General features: G+C 33.6%; 2 protein-coding genes across 10 annotated transcripts; both read right to left on the bottom strand.

Annotated features, from left to right (window-relative positions):
* Positions 1-1654: 1654 nt before the first annotated feature.
* Positions 1655-6569, bottom strand: Sf3a1 (Splicing factor 3a subunit 1). The gene is made up of 7 exons (XM_026642723.2): positions 6315-6569; positions 5457-5621; positions 3966-5071; positions 3682-3873; positions 3153-3560; positions 2402-2557; positions 1655-1859 (listed from the first exon to the last, which is right to left on the bottom strand). The coding sequence occupies exons 1-7, from the start codon at positions 6430-6432 to the stop codon at positions 1758-1760; spliced, it is 2247 nt and encodes a 748-aa protein (XP_026498508.1). The 5' UTR covers positions 6433-6569; the 3' UTR covers positions 1655-1757.
* Positions 6570-7502: 933 nt separating this feature from the next.
* On the bottom strand, positions 7503-19812 carry LOC113402463 (lipid storage droplets surface-binding protein 1). Of its 9 annotated transcripts, none has more exons than XM_064216423.1 (10): positions 19682-19812; positions 14582-14697; positions 14102-14314; positions 13644-13824; positions 13220-13282; positions 10782-10969; positions 10417-10598; positions 9852-9918; positions 9559-9657; positions 7503-8781 (listed from the first exon to the last, which is right to left on the bottom strand). In XM_064216423.1, coding segments are annotated over exons 1-10 (1218 nt in total). In that variant the 5' UTR covers positions 19683-19812; the 3' UTR covers positions 7503-8673. The 9 variants fall into 9 exon arrangements, with proteins under 9 accessions (XP_064072493.1, XP_064072488.1, XP_064072489.1 ...); XM_064216418.1 differs by lacking the exon at positions 19682-19812 and adding an exon at positions 15947-16155; XM_064216419.1 differs by lacking the exon at positions 19682-19812 and adding an exon at positions 15947-16155 and having other exon boundaries at positions 10782-10957.
* Positions 19813-20098: the final 286 nt, after the last annotated feature.

Raw genomic sequence — 20098 nt, 5'->3', positions numbered from 1 at the left:
TCACATTCCATTTTGTTTTATGTATTTGTTATTTTATTATTGTTTGATGTTATATCTTTTTTATTAACCGACTTTAAAGGTTTTATGTGGCACACTTTTATTATATTACAGAATAAGTAAGGTCATTATTTATCTCACATTTAAGTAAAACTGATGTATAATGCACGTGAACCTGTTGCTATGACTTTGATGAGTGTGACATTGACTATGAGAAAGAATCTTGTAAATTACTAAACAAATATTGTGTTATTTACAGTGTTCCTCGATATATAAAAAATTGTCGTAGGTAGGTAAGCAATATTTTAAATATAAATGTTTTATAACCTCTGACATTTGTTGGGATGTATCCAAAGTGAGACGACTAAGATTAAATTCAGCAAAAATTAACATTATATTTATTAAGTTTAATTCATTTAACGCGGAGGAGCTCGTCTACGTGAGTGAATAGATCTATAACTCATGTATGGAATATGAATGACGCAATACATTGTGATATTTATTATTTTTAATATTTTAATTCCTATCTCATTTGATTTATATGAAATAAAATATTTACGATTTGTTACATTAATATAAATATTTTGAATTTATTCACGTTGAAATAAAATAAAACCGTCCAATATAGCTATCTGTCTTTAACGTTACAACTTTCTTGTAAAGAAAAAATATTCTATGGTTGTTTAAGCACAGCGCTGCTGCTATGTAACTTATTAATTTAAGTACATACACTAATTGTAATATAACTTCACTCTTACAATTGTTTTGGCGAAATCGATGTTACTATTTATTGTTTTTTTTTTTTGTTTTTATTCCTTCCTTTGTCTATTTTTTTTTTTATTTTGTAATCTGTTAATTCATAATTCTATTGTTTTGTTTTTTTTTGTATTTATATATTTAACAAATATGTGCAATTTAAGTGTGTGTAAATAATAGAGCAATGTCGCTTTGTTGGCGGGCGTTTATAGCTGCACCACAGTTTTATACTACTGCAGTTATTATCGTTCACATCTTGTTTTTGTTCAATATTACGCTTAAATAAATAAATTATTATTATTTTATTTATTATTATGGTCAACTACATATGTATCTTAAATGAAAATTTTGAATAAAATACAAATGTAAGAATTCCGGCACGAGTGTCACTGCTGGCGCCGCAGAATCGGCTTATAATACGTGTGGCGTATAAATGCAACAATAAAACAGCGCCGTGTCTAAGCAGCCTAAGGTATACAGATTCAAATAAAGTTAAAGGTTTTTAAATATTTACACTTATCAATAACATGTAGTCGGTGCTGTCAGCTTTTAACATTCCTAATTATCTGGACTTGTTCTTTTGTATAGAATTATATTTATATTGGACAATCTAATAAGCTTTGTTATTCATTTACACGGTTTTAATAAAAGTTGATTAAAGATGTTTGTGTTATTATTTTAATCATTATTTAATTATTTAGTATCGTCTAGTTGTAGGATGTGTCTGTGCTAATAAATCGTTTTCTATTATCTGTTCACATCCCTTAAGGAGATGATTTTTTGATCATTACAATTAGTGCTCACCTATGTTACATAACGAGTTACCCTATGTAAAATTTCTTATTTTTAGACATTTTAGGAGCTATATACATTTTTGATTTCTTTATTTGAAATCAAACAAAAATAAGTTTCAATTCAATGTTTATTTTCATTCTACAAAACAATGTGAACTCATTTTGAAATTGAAATATATATATATGTATGTATGGTAATCATCCGAAGCATTACTTCTTCCTTCCACCGCGCTCCTTCACTTGCAGCTGTATCATGGCGCCGGGCGGAACGTTGTAGTATGCCAAAGTGTTCGTATCTTTGAAGAATAAGCCCTGTGAATGAGTACAAATTATTATACCTGCTCATTAATTGATTAAAAATAAATAACACTTTTTAATCAGCAACAGGATATATATATTACAGATTTATTTCATATAATAATTCGAAATACGACGAATGGGTCTTTAACCCAACTTTACATAAGTCATTCACACCTCTCGCTATCGATAGATGTTGATAGTGAGAATTAGTAAACAGAAAAGTAAATGAGTTTTATTAGCCCAATCAGGGATTTTAACCCAGGACTTTGGGATCGAAGCCTAAACTTTTATTTATTTATATAATTTAATTAGCTTCATAAAAGTTTAATATCTAAGATGACCCGAGGGCTTAATATTATTTCACGAGATCTTCAATACGAAATATTGTTGATTAAGTTTAAGATACCTGTCAAAAAGTTTTAACTAGAAGGACCAGTGCTGATAAGATAGTATGAAGTCTAAGAATAGAAAAAGTATTAAAGGGTAATATTCGCAATTACTACAACAGTGTTGCAAGTAGCAATTGCTGGCAACACCAGTTTGTGGTGTGTCACCTCGTAGTGCAGCTTCTGCTTGGCGGTGGGCATGTTGGTGGAGCGCTGCAGGATGTTCTTGAGCTCGGCGACGGTGGCGGACAGCGGCACCGACACCTGCAGCGTGCGCCCGTCCAGCCGCCACTCGCTGCGCTCCGGCGCCGACGGGAGTATCACCTGCGGGATACATTTCAAATATTAACCTCCAATTACGAATTAAAGAGAAATTTCAAGACTTCAAATTTTCTACTGTGTTGTTCTGACGGTAGTAATAAATTGTGACATTAACCTGGAAAGTCCTGTGACATAATTTTCAAACACTAATATAAGATACAATACAATTAAACTAAATTAAGAATTAAATATATAATAAGTAAATTAAAACTATAAGTAAGCCCGTGTATAGGTTAGAAAAATAACATTTATATTGGTAAAATATGACTGGATTATATTTAATTTCACATACCTAAAAGTTCCTATTCAAGACAAAATAAAAATCACATCCTATACTTTATCCTTATGATGCTATATACCAATGTTTTATACAATTGCGACAATTCATAAATAATATTATCAGATCAACGTATTATTTTGTTGTAACTGAGGAGACGAAATTTTAAAATTAAGATTTTAATGAACAATTTTGTCCAAGAAATCTTTCTCGGTTTCTAAGCAATTTCTTTGCTACATGTTGTATTCAGTTTGTTTGTTTGAAGATATTTTGCGATACTTGGGATGTGTGATTATTGTTATAAATGATATGAAACTATACCTGCAAAGGAGCCGGACCAGGATGCGCTACGAGCCAGGCCTGTTCAGATTCCAGGGCGTCTTCTGTCCTCGCCCGCTTAGCAGCCGGTTCGTCTTCTTCTGGCGGAGCACCCGGCACTGGTACCCCGGCCACAGCTCCTGGTACTCCTGGTACTGGATAACCATAAGGTGCACCTACTGGAGTGGGGATAAGAGGTGGTCGGGGTGCTAAGGGCGGTATCACCATTAACGGTGGGATCGGTTGAAGAAGTACAGGTGCAGGGGCGGGTGCTGGAGCTGGTGCAGGAGCAGAAACTCGTGGTGGTGCCGGCGGGGGCGGTGGCCGCGGAGCCGCGACTCCTCGGGCAGATGGAGGTACTGGTTTGGGTCCAATCTTCTCTTTCTCCTCATCAGGAAGTAAGCCCTTGACCTGAAAGTTTTATTATTGTATATAATATATTTGTAATATGGAAATATTTACATCATATGTTAACTTTTTTTTTAAACAATTAATTTAGAATTAAAAATTATTCCAAACGTGCTAGAATTACCTTATGTATCTGCTGTATCTGGTCCTCTAGCGTGATGTGTGCGCGCGCAGCTCTCGTGGCAGCCTCCACACTAGAGGTGTGTCCGTCCCAAGTGACGCGCTCGTCGCGACGCTTCTCTTCCTCACCTATCTTCTTACCGATAGCGGTTTCCTCGTCGCCTACACCGAAGATATCGGTACGACGTTCTGCTAACTGAAATTATATTAAATTTTATTTTCACATATTCCCAAAATTATTTAATAAAAGTCCAAAATCATAGAGATCACGTAAAATGTATCACAAACCTGTTTGAGCGAAGCTTCGATAGCTGCGCCAGGAGCAAGAGCCTCGTCACGATCTGAGCGTTCAGCTGCAGCACGATCTCGCTGTTCCAGCCAGCGCGGATCTAGCAGTCCTATTCTTACGTGATCGGCCACCTTGTTAGCTGGAATCTTTTCTCCTGTAATTGGAGATACTAGCCATTCTTCGCTAGCTGGCGCCGGCTGAGGCCGGGCGCGTTTTGGATCATATTTCTTGACCACTACGCGATCTGGACGTGGAGGCAATGGAGCTTCCTCTCCGCCTCGACCAGACTCTAGAGGACCATCATCATCAGATGAAGAACTTTCTTCCTCCATATCTTGCACCCTATTATCATCAGGACGCTGCTGGTGTTGAGTTCTATCTTCCATTTCCGCGAGATCTTCATCCGACTCTGATTCCGATTCAGATTCCAATTGCATCTCTGTATCATCCTCATCATTGCCATGAGTGATATCTTCTCCACGCTCTTGGGCTAATACTCGAGCACCAACTTCTAGCGGTGTTGTTGGTGGAGGAAAATCACCAGGTTCTCCTGCAGGATAATCAACTGTTTCTACAACAACAAAATCGTGCCAATCAATAGAGGCATACGCTAATCTTTCTTTTTCAATTCTAGCCTCATCTGCAGCTTTGCGCCTAGCTTGATGAGAGTGCCACGCAGCTCTACTGCGCACTTGTTCCAAGACTCCACTTCGTACCTCGGCACTCAGCTTCGAAACTAATTCTTTAGGAGGTAAAAGAACTTTCGTATATTGTTCTAAAAGTCTTGTAAAGTATTGGAAAAGCGAATGTTGTGGACGTAGAAAATCAAACTGATGGTTTCTTTCTTCCTTCTTCATGAGGTCTGTCAAAAACTGACGACCATTTCTAGCTACAAACTGAGCTGTTAGTTTTACAATGTCAAGTTCTAATGCTGAAATGGAAGGTGGATCTGCAATAAACTCAAAATCTGGTGGTGGATCACGTGGTGGTGCTGGTTCAGATGGTGCTGCAGCTTTAAGAAGTTCCTGTTGTCTAGCTGCAGTAGCTGGTGCAAGACCTGGGCGTTGCACTGGAGGCCCGATCGGGATAGGGGCTGTATCAGTACCTGATAAAATATAAGAACTTCTTTACATTGCTTTTGTTTAAAAAAAATCATGTAAAAGAATAATTTCAAATGCTTTTTTCAAATTTAATTTTTTTCAAGCACAAATTCTATTAAATATCAAAGTACATTTCTGAAGTTATGGCATTTTGTGGCATTGTTAAATATCATCAATATCAAATAGCAGATAAATAATATGATCCCGTTTGTTGCATTTTTAAAAATAGTGATGATATAAAAAATATTATAATAATGTTGTTTTATAATGAAATTAATCTCTCAATGTGAGCATTTTTTTAGGATACATCTTTGACAATTCTAATTAATATAGTCTAATCCTCATTAATATTGTAACATTAAAAACTATTAGAAATATTTCATTACTTACTTCTCCCTTCTCTTATTTCCTTCACCTTATGTTGGTAGTAAGCATGGTACGGATCCCCAGAATTGAGAAAGTTAAATTTCGGATTCCCAAGTTCATTCTGTCTAATACGAGCCTCAAACTCTGGTCCATTACGAGCAACAAAGCTTGCAGTCTTGTCAACAATATCTTTATAATTTTGTTAAGGAAATAACTGATCACGAAATATTAATGATAAGTATTTGTCTTCCTGCAAAATGTATAACAAAAAGCATTATAAGGTGACTGTATAATAATTATAAAAAAAAAAACTTTTAAGACTAAGTTTCAAAAAGACCAATCAAGCAACATTTGCATAGTGCTTGATGATGTAAAAAATAGCATTGAATAGCAACATTATTTAAGATCTGTATAATTAAACATAAAATTTTTAAACCGTATTGTTATTTAATATATTTGAATCAATGTGATTAAATCATTCTCTTATCTCGGCCAAATGGGCAAATGGGCCACCTGATGGTAAGTGGTCACAGCTACCCTTAGACATGGGTGCTGTAAGAAATATTACCCATTCCTTACATGACCAATGTACCCACCACCCTTGTAAGCTAAGATGTTAAGGTACTTGTGCCTGTAGTTGCACAATGCTAAGCATTTCTGTTTAGTAGAAGAATATCTAATTTGTAGGTAGTACCTACTCAGACGAGCTTGCACAAAGCCCTAGCACCAAGGAAAACACCACACTACTGTAACACTATAAACAACTAAAAATGTATATTCTTTTACAAATACCTGAAGCATTTGACAACAATAAGAGGTTATGATTGTACAAACCAATCATCAATGAATTAAACAGTATTTTTTTATCTTTTAAAAGGATACTCCTAACTTCGGGTGGTGGATAAATAATTCCAATAACAGGAGCGGGAGGTGCCTGCGGTTCTTCTGGTGGTGTCTCGAGCGCCAGCCCCGGAGGGGCCATAACATCGATCGAAGGCATTCTTGCCTTACGCGTAAATTATTACACTGTTAAGACTAATTGTAATACATCTATACCGCTTAACCAAAATCAAACACAAATTAAATTACCAATTCTGCATAATTAGAATACAAATTATGAAGCCTATGGACTTAGACTAAGCAAAGCAGTTGAAAACAAGTAAGATGTCAAAATTGTAATTGTCTATAGTATACAGATTAAAAATAAAGCTTATACATAATAATTACAGATAACGTAAATGATAATGGAAATCTTTTGTTGACAATTATTTATTAAGCATTTATTATTATATACAGCAAAAGGACATTAAAAAAATATAATATTCTCACTGATCATAAGTAATTACGATATTATGCCATCACGCACTCACCTTTCACCTTCATCTATTCGAAGTCGAGTAATTATAACAAAATGCCATTTAAACGTAAAGACCTGCGAATATACAATTCTACAGAAGATTCTGTGGAGTTTGATCTGAAATTGATTTTGATATATCGATCCAATTTTAACTTTCAGTAAACTTTTGTTTAATTTATGTTAGTCAGTAGTTTAGTCAAAATGATGTACGTAAACTGTATTGTGTCAAAAAAAAAAACCTTTTATTAAATTAGGCTTTTTTATTTGGTTTGTAGTCTTTATTCTTATTAATATTATAAATACGAAATATTGAACTTAATTATTAATCACAAGAATGGCTTAACGAATCTAAAGGAAATTTGGCCCACAAATTATAGTCTGGAATAACATGCAGGAATCCTTTTATACTTAAAAACTGCCCCTTCCCCCAAAAACGTGGTCATAGCCTCCGGTGGAAACTAGTACCGTCTAGTTTGCTATGCTTTAAAATTTACTATTACGATAAAATGTCAGAGTAATACATCATTAAATTTTATTGTTTTTTTTTATTGTGTAGTTTTGCCACTTTTATGGATTAATTTATCTGTTACTCTATTTTTTGTATTTTAACAATGAAAGTTTCTTTGAAAGTATATAATTCTGGTGAGAAAGATAACTTAAGTTTTATTTTAAACTCATGTTTTTTTTAATTTTATTGAAACATAAACAAAAAATAGGTATAATATAATTTTTTATTACACATCATACAATTAATATAAAAAAAATGAATATTGTTCCATAAATTCTTCTCCAGTGAAGGAATTATTAAGCCAATGCAGTTCAAAATTTGAGATGTATTTTAGGGTAGCTTCAAAGAGAAACATGAATATGATGACGAAAGCATAACTAATAATCCATAAGAAAAACGCTATTACCATCAACCAAAGAGCAGTCGGAATTCGCCATCCTTCTTCCGTTTTAATTTGTTCGTTTTCCACGTCAATGAAATTATTTTTACCCTAGAATAATATTCAACTAACACCAATGTGTTTAAGTTTTTTTCTTTATTTAATGTATCAGATATACAAAGTCTTACCTACATAATAAGCTCGATTGGAGGCTTCCTTTAGTAGTTGAGCAGGATTCGTCATTTTTTTCACCAAATGTAAATTTTAATAAAATAAACTCAAACTAAATGTACAATTATGTATTTTTTGGTAAATATTTTTACATTTTGACATGTGTCTGTTTTAAATGTAACAAAAAGGTTAACAATGCTAACATAAGTTTTTTTGCGAGTATAAATTGATTCCGAGTAAATTACTTAAAACACATTTAGTGTAGTAAATCAAATACATTTCGTTGATAACGATATACAACAATATTATTACCACATTAAAATATGTATATATCCGGACTGCAAGAAAAAAATGTTATATTAATAAGATATATATTAAGCTATTGTTTCTACAGATAAAAAAGCTAAGACTATTTTTTATACATCCCGTAAAAAAATTACATCGTTATAGGCGGTTGCAATCTTACATAATATTGCAATAATAATATGCACAACAAAACACTAAATATAATTTTCGGTCTCAGTATGTATTAGTCATGTTTAGTGCTTTTAATAAAATTAATTGGATATAAAGCTACAAATAAGAAATTATACTTCCAAATCCGATAAGGTACAATTGAGATAAAAACTTCGCAACCGGCATCCCAAGATAAACATTTTTTTTTAATTATAATAAAACACCCGAAAGTTTATATTCTTAAAAATATAATGTATAAATTAAACTTGTATAGATTTTGAATATAACATTTCACAAGCATAAAGTATGAAAATTATTTTATAAAAAAATCGAGTGGAGATTACTGAGAGATACTTTTTTTTAATATTTTTTAATTGACTCCATTGATTGTTGCCAAATCGTCTCGATGTTCATACACAGAGCGTGGCGCTATCTTTTCACGCTCCTCATTTCCTGCTACAAACATGGCGAGCTGTTCCTGAAAAGCGAGAATATAATGTAAAAATTAATCCCTTGTCTCTTGGTTTAGTTGGGTTTTCTTTGTTATTATTTTTTATTTTTTATTATTGATTCTAGTTCGAATTCCAGCTAAGACAGGACACAGTTTTTCGGGTCAGCTATTTAATAATATATACCAATTTTTTATATTATTAACAATACAATATTTAAAAAATGAAATAATAATATTAGACAAGTAATCAAGGTAAAGAATAAATATTATATATGATGACAGATTATGGCTGCGGCAGCTATTCTCCAGGGAGACCAGCCCTGAATTGCTGAGCAAGACATAGCTATCCCCTCTATTCCCTAACTTTAATAATCCGACGGGAAAGGAAATCTGAAACTGTCTGGGAGTTAATTCCTTTGCCTGTTCAGAAAGAGTTCAAGCAGAGGAATCTTGTTTCCTACTTAGAATTTTTCGATAGAAAAATGTAACGATGCTAATTGTCCGACCTGCAACTTTATAAGCAAGCCAATAAACCAACGAGGGTGTCATAAATAGTTGTATGTTTGTAGCTACGTAGATATTTTAAAATCGCAATGTGTAGACATATTTCTTTAATACCCGGTGTCTGTTATTTCGTGGGTCGTTATACGATACTACACAACTCTTCGGACTGCGGCAGTTCAAAATCACTAATCATCAGCTGCTAGGTAGTAAGGCTATTTTCCTAATAGAGCGACTCCACTCCAGTTTATAAACATAAAAAATATTAATGTGACGATAAATATTAAAGTTTTGGTTACTTACGAGATAGGTTTTGGATGTGGATTGCAGCTGTTGCAGCAGTTCGTGCAGTCTGCTGCGTAGTCCCCGCACTTCTTTAATTGCTGTTTCCACCGGCAACGTCTACCAACAATATTTAATTTAATATTTATGTTCGCGTTTTGGTAAGTATATAATTTTTTATTAGGATATATACGTATGGGTTTACTACGAATGTAGTCACTATATATATACGTATATAGATTTCGATATAAAAAATAGTAATCAAAACTTTAATAACGTAAAAAAAAAAAATGTTCTTTTATTTTGGTACCTACCTTAAGTAGTGCATCTGTCACTACCGACATGTGGCTGGTGACGAGTGATAGCCCCTGGCGAATGTTGCTGCAAACATTATTATGAGAATTAATATTTTTCTATTATATTAAATGTACAATATATGATTTATAATAAATGTACAATAAATATAGCTTTCGTTTGACTCTCATGTTCCACTATAAGTTAGAAACGAACTAAACCTATGTCAGATTGCAATAATCTTAATAGAAAATTGTATTTTTCCATTTATATAGAGTGCAATTTTTGTATTAAAGTTTCTACAAGTATCTTGGTTTTTAAAGTAACTGTATATGCATACGTCATATTGAATTTTAAGTAAATAAAAATTATTAATGTGTTGCCGCTGGTATAATTATTTCCATAAACTTGTTATGGTCGAATTGACCATAAAAGAATGATGTTATTTTGAATTGGCTGAGAATTTATTGCAACAATATTTTATCACAATTGACTGCAAATATTTTTTTTTATCCAAACTCGCCTAAAAACCGAAAGTGCTTGTGTCAACTTGAACGACAAATTGGAAGACTTGGATGAACTTACTTCGGTAGGTCAGAGTGAGTGTAGTTGATAAGATGCACTATCTTCCTGGCGGTTTCGCGGGACAGCAACACTAAAAGTTGTTCGAGTGTATCGGGTCGGGCCTGGTTCTCTGGCTCAGATTTACTTAGAGACGAGTACAACTCCTTGGCTTTGTGCCAAGCAAGTACTGGATCCGTGGCAACCTAAAAAAGCAAGTTTTTTAAATAATAATATGTGAGTAGGTCATTAACATTTATAAGGCGGAATTAAAAACTACCGTGCAAAGATGCGTTCTACTTCATGATTTAAATACAGTTATGATACCGATGTTACATCTAATATCGCGCAAATGGAATACGAGGATGTCAAATACAAACGCTCCTTACTAGTTCAGCCACATAGACGAGCACGTGTATCTGTTCTTTGATAGCCTTGGCCTCAGCGAGAGCCTGCCTCGTGAGCCGCCTCTGCAGCTTGCGCTTGAGTCGCGCGCCGTGTTGCACGGCCTGCGCTGCGCGCGCACGACCCGTGTCCGCGTTATCCGCCGCCTCCGCACTCGTCACTATGATCGCCACTACGTAAGCAAGGGAAGCCAGCCGTTAGCCCGCCCATCGCCAATATAAGACAGCGGGCAAACGGTATAATGCAGCACTAATCTTTGCGATTTACAGATAGCATTACATTTCTGACCATACATTTAAGTATAAATATCTTCAGTGTAAATCAAATTACTACATATACATTTATCATAGTGTATAACTATTTTAGTATTGCACCACGATAAATGTAAGTATGCCTATGTGAGTGAACTAAAAAAATATTTTGACTGATTGTCATCGAAAATAGTTATGATGCATGAGTTATGCCAATATTTCATTTTTATAAGAGACAGATAGCAAGCACGCTATCATATTTTATTGTTACAAAATCAACCAACTGTTTGGTTGACCAGTACAAAAAATAATAATACAAGACCATATATTTTGGAACATGTTCCAAGTAATTTAAATTAAATTCTAAGACAATAGAGGTAGTCTCTGGCACCAATAGTATAGTTACCATAGATGCCAATAAAAAGAAAATAGCTAATAATAAAATTGTAAACCTAGTGCACCAAAATATTCAAGGAATGTTAAGGAAGGACCTAGAAATTTAATATTATGTGTTTGACTAAACATTGGCTACTGAATTATCAGGTCATGTTTAACTTTAGTGGGCACCAGATGGCTAGTTTGTTCAGTAGGAATAAAGCTATACGCGGTGGCTCTTTAATACTTATGAGTAAACATTTTAAATTTAATGAACGTAAAGATATTGTGAGCCTTTCTATTGAGCAAACTATAGAAATAGCCTGGGCAGAGCTTGAGCGTGTCATTGTTGTATGCGTATACAGGCCCCATAGTGGATTATATGAATTGTTTGAAAATGTATTGGAAAATGTTTTTGGATTATATGAATTGTTTGAAAATGTATTGGAAAATGTTATATCGAAATTATCTGAATCTAATAAAGAAATTATTGTTTGTGGAGATTTTAATATAAATTTACTGCACAATACAACCACAAGTATTAGATTCAGATCATGGTTAAGTTCATATAATCTGGTAAATCTGTTCTTAGAACCAACTAGAATAACAGATTCCACAGCAACTTGCATAGATAACATATTTGCTACCCATATTCCACAAAATAAAATTATTATTAATAAACGAAATTCGGATCATTGTGGACAACAAGCCTTATTTAATTTCCATGTTAAAAAAATAAGCAATTCCGAACCGGTGGTAGTGTTTAATAAGTAAGTGTGATGCTTCTATGTTGAATAAAGGAATTTTGATTTTTTTTTTCCGTGTTATAATGTTGCAAAATGACGGAATAACAGTGGGGCTATTACGGTTAGAGCATAACCACTGTTGCTATCAAATATTTGTTGCGGATTGATTTAAATCAAATCAAAAAAATATAAATCAGTATTTTATTTATCTATGCAGTAGCATGATACTCCATAATACTGATTTAACGCCTGAAACTTTTATCAATCCTCAACAAATATTTGATTGCAACAGTTATAGCAACTGTAACAGCCCCACCGTAATAGCCCCACAGTTTAAACCAAAACGAAGTTTAATGGTCACATATATAAAACCCGATCTCCATATATTATTAATTTCTAAACGATACTAATTCTAAACAATAAATCCTCTCACATACTTAGGTTATTTTGAGGGTTTTCATAATAACCTTTGGTTACTCTTATCATATGCTACAGACCCGGTCCGGCTTCGCACGTTTGCAATATATTAATAAAGAAAATATTATAATATTAATACAACTCATGCCGTATAGCACTAAGGAATAATGTATTTAACTACCAGCGAATTTATTTTAGAATATTATCATTAGTTCCGGAGATTACCCCTACATAAAACAAACAAATTACCTCTTTAAAACATTCGTATAGATTCGTAATTTACTTGTTGAATGTAGGTTTAAAGTCTAACTATTCACGTTATTTTGACATATCAAGTCATAGATAACCTCAGTTAATCGGAATACATTCATGTCTTAATTGTCGAAACATATTTCCTTACAATAAATTAAAGCAAAAAATCTAATTTTGTTGGTTTGTCTTAGACTTATATAATTATCAGTCTTCCGACGGCGAGACTGAGTCACGTTCATTAGTTATCACCAATTTGACTTATTACATTTGCTATTGCGAGATTTAATTATAATTAGTTTGTCTGTTGATGATTATTTATCGTGTTGATATTACACAATATTTGAATATGTTTAAGATGTATGCAAGGGCAAAGCATCTAACCTAAATATTTACGCATGGAGCTAATTTTGTTTTGTGTGTAGACGGAGACACGATTTCCCATCCCTGGAAATAAGTGCAGGAAACGTATATTTACAAAACTTATCTGCATAGATTAAACGAACGAATGGTCTGGAAATTGGCTATAATAAAGAATTAAAATAAAATAAATAATCAATTACATTCGATATAAATAAACCTCAACCTTAAGTCTTAACCTTCATTATTTAAATAAATGAGAATAAAAAAACAAAGATAACATATTGATTGATGTCTAAAGGCAATGTTAACCTTTAATATTTATAAAGAACATTTGGTAAATGAATTAGTTTTTCGAATAAAATGCTTCTCTTATTAAGTACTTCCTAGATATTTTATTCTAGATGTCTGGATATCCTTAGGTTTTTAATATTTAAAATAATCATACCATCAGCGGCATCTTGATAGTCAGGTGGTAAATATTTATCCACGTATTTGTCAGCGGTGGTGAGAGCACGATCCAAGGCATTAGCGGTAACTGCCGTCATACGAGAATCCAATACAGCTGTTCCCAATTGCTTTACTGAATCAGCTCTACGTATAACATATTGACGGGTTTCAGTGTACATCTAAAAATAAATAGAATATGACCAGTCCATAATTTTTAAAGTAAAATTCGATAACTGAACATGAGTTTACCAGAATTGTTAGTTGCGTAAAGTCAAGCCGGGACAATTATTTATAAACGATTTTTAAATTTATTTCGAAAGAAAAATTGCAAATTAATATATACTCAATGAGAGCAAAACTTGGGTACTCTTGGTGGGTTGGTAATATTAAGAATCTTGATCAAATGAAAAGCAAAAAACAATGATGTTTAAGGAGAAAAGTGCTTTAAGTCTTTACATTCATCTTCAATAGTGGTTCACTCACTGCTTGAGGTGGTAAATGTATTGAAGGTACCCTCTTCTCAACGACGTCTAGCGACATGCACAAGAATTTGTCGAATTGGTGTATCGGCGTCTCCAGAAGTTGTACGGCGGGTAATGCCAATTGAACTCCAGTAGCTAGTGACTTCTCTCCAAGGGTCAAATACCAACGTATTAATGGATTTGATTCCTGAAAATAATGCTGATGTTATTGCTAGATGAATATTATAATCTATATCTCTTAAATCTCATAATACTTAATTTGTTTTATTGGCAAAGACTGGAAGACAACATAAATTTTAGATATATAGTTATGTACATCGATGATGTTGAATATTGGTGAAGGTTGTAGTAATTATGTCGAGTAATTCTATTTGTGTCGGGACGGGGAGGTTTTTTGGTTTTAATAGAGTTAGAATTGCAATCGAATGTTACGATAAGTTATTTAATGTCTTACCCTAATCCTAGAGTAAATTTTTTCAGTGACTTCAATACCGGACTCCACGATGGGAATGTTTGCTACCCTCTGTAGCGCCTCCAGTCGCGGTAAAACAGGCCTCTGGACACTCGTCACTGTTTTAATAAATTTTCATATTATCAATTATTGGATTATCTGTTGAAATAAATTTTATATAATGCAAACAATATAATATATCGTTTTCATTGCATCAAAAAGAGAAAGAAAAGAGAAATAATGCAAGATGGTCAATTAGAACACGTCACACACATGAATCTCTATCGATGATTGCGATTTCAACCGGGCAAGAACCACGGAATACATGTCCTCAATTTTTTTTTTTATAATATAGTAATCCATAGTGAAGGAAATCATCGTGAGCTTAGACTTGCTAGTGTCGAGAAAAAATCAACCATATTCGTATTTACAAAACCGCATTAGAGCAGCGTGATATTATAAGACCTAAACCTCCTCGGGAGAAGACGAAGCTTTAGCGTCGTTATTTTTTACTGTTACATAATAATATATTAGGTTCTTACATATGAAATTAGCGTTTTGTCGCACTAACTACTTTGAACTGAAATATCTCCTCTTTGGTTAAGAATTCCAAATTCAAATTTATAAATTCATTTAGCTAGTACATTTGAGTTTTGAAAACAGTCATTCATTTGTTTTTTCCTCATTATTTTTTTCATGAAATATCGATATATATTTACGAGTATCAGTTCTACCGTGGCACTGTTGTTTATGGAATAGATGAATTGGTTAATTGATCAGATAATGAAAGAACGACAAAAAAAATTAAAATGGCAACTCAAACCTGCAATGTGTGTATTATTTGGCTAAATGTATTATTAATTAATTATCAACCAAAACATATGCATCAAATTTACTCGACAATGATTCTATTTTATTCTCTTCTAGAGAGAACTGACAATAATTATGTATTAGATATGTGTAGATAATTTTGTAGATTTACTAGTATTAACACAAAACGTAATTGATAATGTCCTGAACGATTTCGGCAACGGCCAGGAGACTAGCCAACTATATAGGACACATTATAGTTCACAAGTTTATGCACAAACATAGGTGCACTCTCTTATATCATTCTCTCATAATCCTATGGGATGACTAATCCGACACGACCGAAAAGGATTCAGACAGCACGGGACTGCACGCACTCCCAACTTCCAGACTCCGCACGGCTATAGAGATTTCTCGAATGAAAAACCTGTTATCGGTCCGACATGGGGTTAAAATCCAAGACCACGGGATCAGGGGCCTTAAATCTAGCCACTATATTAATGAGTCTGTCAAAAAGTGTAATCGATAGAACCATAAATCAACATCAATCCGACCAACCTTTTGGTTGTTGACTTTTTTTAACAGCTTTTAAATACGCTTCAGCTTTTTCCGCAATAAAACCTTTCGCTCTTTTATTCACGCCAACTGAGTAACTGCCAAAATTTTCGTTTAATGTTCCGCCGATTGCCATTTCGATATTTATTAACACTCTGAATATTTTCAATTAAGTGCTCACGTTTGCTTTCCGTGGTAATCGTGAACGAATGATATCGCATTCTGTTCTTGTATACTTTTATATATAAAACGCCAAAGGTTATCTCTTTAAAAAATAATATTTGTTAACGAATACCATTAAATAAATCGCTATTTATAAATAAGCTATAAGCACTATCACAAATGTAGGTACTTTAAAAATTAAAATAATTCCACTGTGTTTTTTTATTTTTTATAGGACAGGCGATTAAATGACTTGGTAAACCACTTATTCTGCCAATAAAGATAACCACTTCGTATTGTTGAGTTGCTTGAAGCTTGAAGTGTGAATGAGCCAGTGTAATTTCTAACCCAAGAGACTAACAGGTACCCAAGGTTTGTGGTGCATTGGTGATATAAGAATTCCTAACTGATCTCCTCCCCCGTCAAACAATGTCTATAGTTAATGGTGCTTTCCACAATGTGGCCCATATGAGCCATATATTATTTTAATAAATAAAAAAGAAAACAATTGCAAACAGGCATTGGCTAAAGTGGTATGGCCTTTTATTCTGCCAGCAGGTCCCAGATTATATCACTAATGACACGAAGGAAATGATATACTTGTTACTGATTTATTACTTATTTATAATATAAATCAATAATATCAAAAGAAGTTGATTTTTAATTGCCGTTCGTAAGGTTATTGATAAACATAAATGAGATTGTGATTTTATATTTTATTCATCTGCTTGTTTGTTATAAACATATTCTGTCAATACTTGGTTAGTATATTCAAGACTAGTTAGTAAATTCGATGCGGATATAAGAATTATTGTCTACGAAGCATAATTGAGAGGCTACCACTGGTTTGCAAAATACGAGGATCACAAGGCTACGAATACAGGATAGTAGGGTATGAAAATGATAAATACTCGTGACTGAATTACAATGATTGATTATATGAATGATTCCATAAGAAAAACGTATCGTTCTTAAACATAGCAACCCAGTTCCAATGAAGTAAGTTAAGGACTATGGTCTACTCCTTGGTTTAGTGGCTAGATATAAGATTGTGAATCATGTGGTCATGGGTTCAAAACCCACGTTGGGCCGATAAATAGTCATTGAGTATAATATCTTATCTGTCCAAAATTCTCAGTAACATCCCGGAGCTTGAAAGTTGGAAGCGTGTACATTCTATTGGTCCTGTACCCGAAGTCTTTCCGTTCGTGATGGATTTGCCGTTTCTCGAATTATGAGCGTAAGGTAATAAAGAGTTCACTTGTGTTTGCACACACACAATTGTGCAGTATAATACGTACTGCGTTTCAGGCTGGTTTTCCCTGAAGATGTTCGCCGTGGCCGAAATCGGTCAGAAAGATGACATCACCACGCCCAATTAATTAATAAACTTAATAACTATCTATGTGTATATTCCCAATAAATAAACTTTTAACCTTTAGTGAATAGAATAACATTGATGATGTGTATTTGATCCTTGACTTTATGACTACGTTATACGTCATCATGTCGTAAGGTAAGTATTCATACGAAATAAGAGGCTTAGATTCATAATGGCTTGGGCCAGTAGATGGATCACGTGAATCTCAACCACGGAAGTAGTTTTCTAGTTCATAATTTTTGTTAGTAATTGTGACCAAGTTGTAGTAAAACAACGCAGTGTATCACGCTCCAAATCATTTTAATAGGACTTTGCTCGGCGGTTGAACAAGAACATGTCAATTTGATTGGTATCACGAAGAGAAAAAGAAAAATTGAAAATAATAACTAACATGCAATGACGTATTATATCTTGGCTTTTGTTTATCATTTCACTCATAGTTATATAACAATATGACAAGATCGTATAGTGCGGGTCCAAGTTTAACGGAACATACCGCAGCCTATTTATAAACAAGGAGAACCCTCGACCCGGAACTATCGTATCGGACTTTTATCACAGGGCTGTTTTTTGTGGGTTATTCATTACAAAAATGCAAATAATTTGACGCTGCGTGTCTAAAATTTTAAGCATTTCAAATGTTTAATAAACTAAAATAATATCAAGTCCATCAACGAAAAGTCAAAATGAAAAACAAAGCCAAGACCTCCACTCCTCTCTTAAAGAAGGGATACAGTTTATTCCACCACGCTTTGAAACACCAATACGTATTGTGGATGCACCGAATTTTGCAGCATATGCTGGATACATATGTGTTTTAATGTGATTTGTTTCCACCTCTGAGCACGAGATTAATTATAACAAAAACAGAGATGCTTGAACTCATTCACGTGTTCTAAGCTCTGGGCTACTTTGGCTTAAAGTTATGTATATAAAAATATAAAAATTATCATAGGAAAATGTCATTTAATTGTACAGTGTGCTGCATTATACTAATTATACCCTGGATACAAGCCCAGAAGTCAGACGAGAAGCCTAGATCTATTTAAACTTAGACCTTAAATAAACTTTTGCTATACCTATATGAACAATTCTAGATTAAATCTTGATAAATAGAGGACAGACAGATATCCCTATATACCTGTTAGTAAGGGTCGCCTATAGTAATTCTTAATTTAAGAAGTTCAAATGATTCCTTTTACCGTTAATGCGATGCCAGCAATAGAATGAGAAGTTATCTGTCTATATTTACTCAGAGGCATCACCTTTTAAGCCAAAATATAGCAATACAAGGTATTTATGTTCGTCAGTATTATAAGTGAGGTACCTACTCAGACTCTATAAATCCCTTTTACCAGTAGCCTTTCATTCAATAAATACCGTACGTTATAGTGTTAGACAGGATTTAAGAACGATGGAAATGTAAAGCTGAGCAAACTTGATGGTAGGGCTTTGTGCTAGTCCGTCTGGGTAGGTATCACCCACTCATCATATAACACCCAGAAACAATACTTAGAATTGTTGTGTTCCGGTTTAAGGGACGTATGAGCCAGTGTAATTAGGGACATCACGTCTCAGTTTCTACTGAGATGTGATGTCCCTAGTGCCTGTAGGTTTGTGGCACATTGGCGATGTATGGAATCGTTAATTTTTCTCATGGCGCTAATATCTATAAGCAGTGATGACCGCTTATCATCAGATAGCGCATTTGTTAGTCCAACTACATATGTTATAAAACAATGCTTCTACTAAAAAAACAAACCACAAAATCTATGAAGGTGCCCAGCCAAAGCTAACGGTGTCTAAGGGAACTCGACGAAAAGTCGAATGAGTAACCATCCTTACAAAGGATACCGGTGATTTTTAGTGAGAAAATAAAAAAAAATTAAAAAGAGCTGACTACATGTAAGCCTCAGTTAGTTCAAAAACTTAGACAAATTAATAAAACAGTATTAATGAAACGACTTCTTCCAATGACTTTGACAAAATAATATATTTTGTCGAAAATTTTATTTTATTAATAATAAAAAAAATGGAAAAGGGTACAATGATTGCCATGTTATTCAATACAAAATCTCATAAAAAAACCTGTACATTCTTAAACCATTCACAATGCACTATAAAATATTTATTGTTATCATTAAAAAGTAATTTATAATATGTTTAATTATTAAAATAATTAAAGGTTAACTTACTTTTAATTATTGGCGCAGTGATTTATTTGTAGCGTTCACCCGATACACGCGGTGTTTTGGACTGCAAAGAATATATAACCACTACGTAGGACTAAGTGATAGTAGTCACGATCGTTACAAAGTCGTTGAGCGAACGCACGCTGAAAGTGACTATATGATATATACTTAGGAATAAGCCGGACTTCAAACCAATATTATTATGTTTTTCGTTTTCACGCATTAAAGAATGCATTCTACGCGAATGCATTCTTTAACTTTGTTTATACCAATGAGTTAAAACTCTTTCAGTTGCTGGCACTTGAGTGCCTAGTTGCTTCTGACGTTTTAATTCGCTCCTAAAAGTTTTTAAGTTTGGAAACGTCTCTTTACAAATTTTATTTTATCTGCTATTTAATATTTTGTTACTGTAGGATTTGT

This window comes from Vanessa tameamea, chromosome 12, assembly GCF_037043105.1.
Source record: "Vanessa tameamea isolate UH-Manoa-2023 chromosome 12, ilVanTame1 primary haplotype, whole genome shotgun sequence".
Lineage (NCBI taxonomy): Eukaryota > Metazoa > Arthropoda > Insecta > Lepidoptera > Nymphalidae > Vanessa > Vanessa tameamea.
The sequence above is the reverse complement of the archived record's forward strand: the minus strand, read 5'-3'. Positions and strand labels throughout refer to the sequence as shown.

Coding starts and splice junctions, on each gene's coding strand:
- Sf3a1 (XM_026642723.2), bottom strand. CDS start 6,432: ATGCCTTCGATCGATGTTATGGCCCCTCCGGGGCTGGCGCTCGAGACA. Junction 5,072..5,456: donor GGAAATAAGAGAAGGGAGAA/GTAAGTAATGAA, acceptor ATATTTTATCAG/GTACTGATACAGCCCCTATC. Junction 1,860..2,401: donor AGCAGAAGCTGCACTACGAG/GTGACACACCAC, acceptor ACTCATTCACAG/GGCTTATTCTTCAAAGATAC.
- LOC113402463 (XM_064216418.1), bottom strand. CDS start 16,079: ATGGCAATCGGCGGAACATTAAACGAAAATTTTGGCAGTTACTCAGTT. Junction 10,599..10,781: donor TCGTCTATGTGGCTGAACTA/GTAAGGAGCGTT, acceptor TTGCTTTTTTAG/GTTGCCACGGATCCAGTACT. Junction 8,782..9,558: donor CCACATCCAAAACCTATCTC/GTAAGTAACCAA, acceptor CTCGCTTTTCAG/GAACAGCTCGCCATGTTTGT.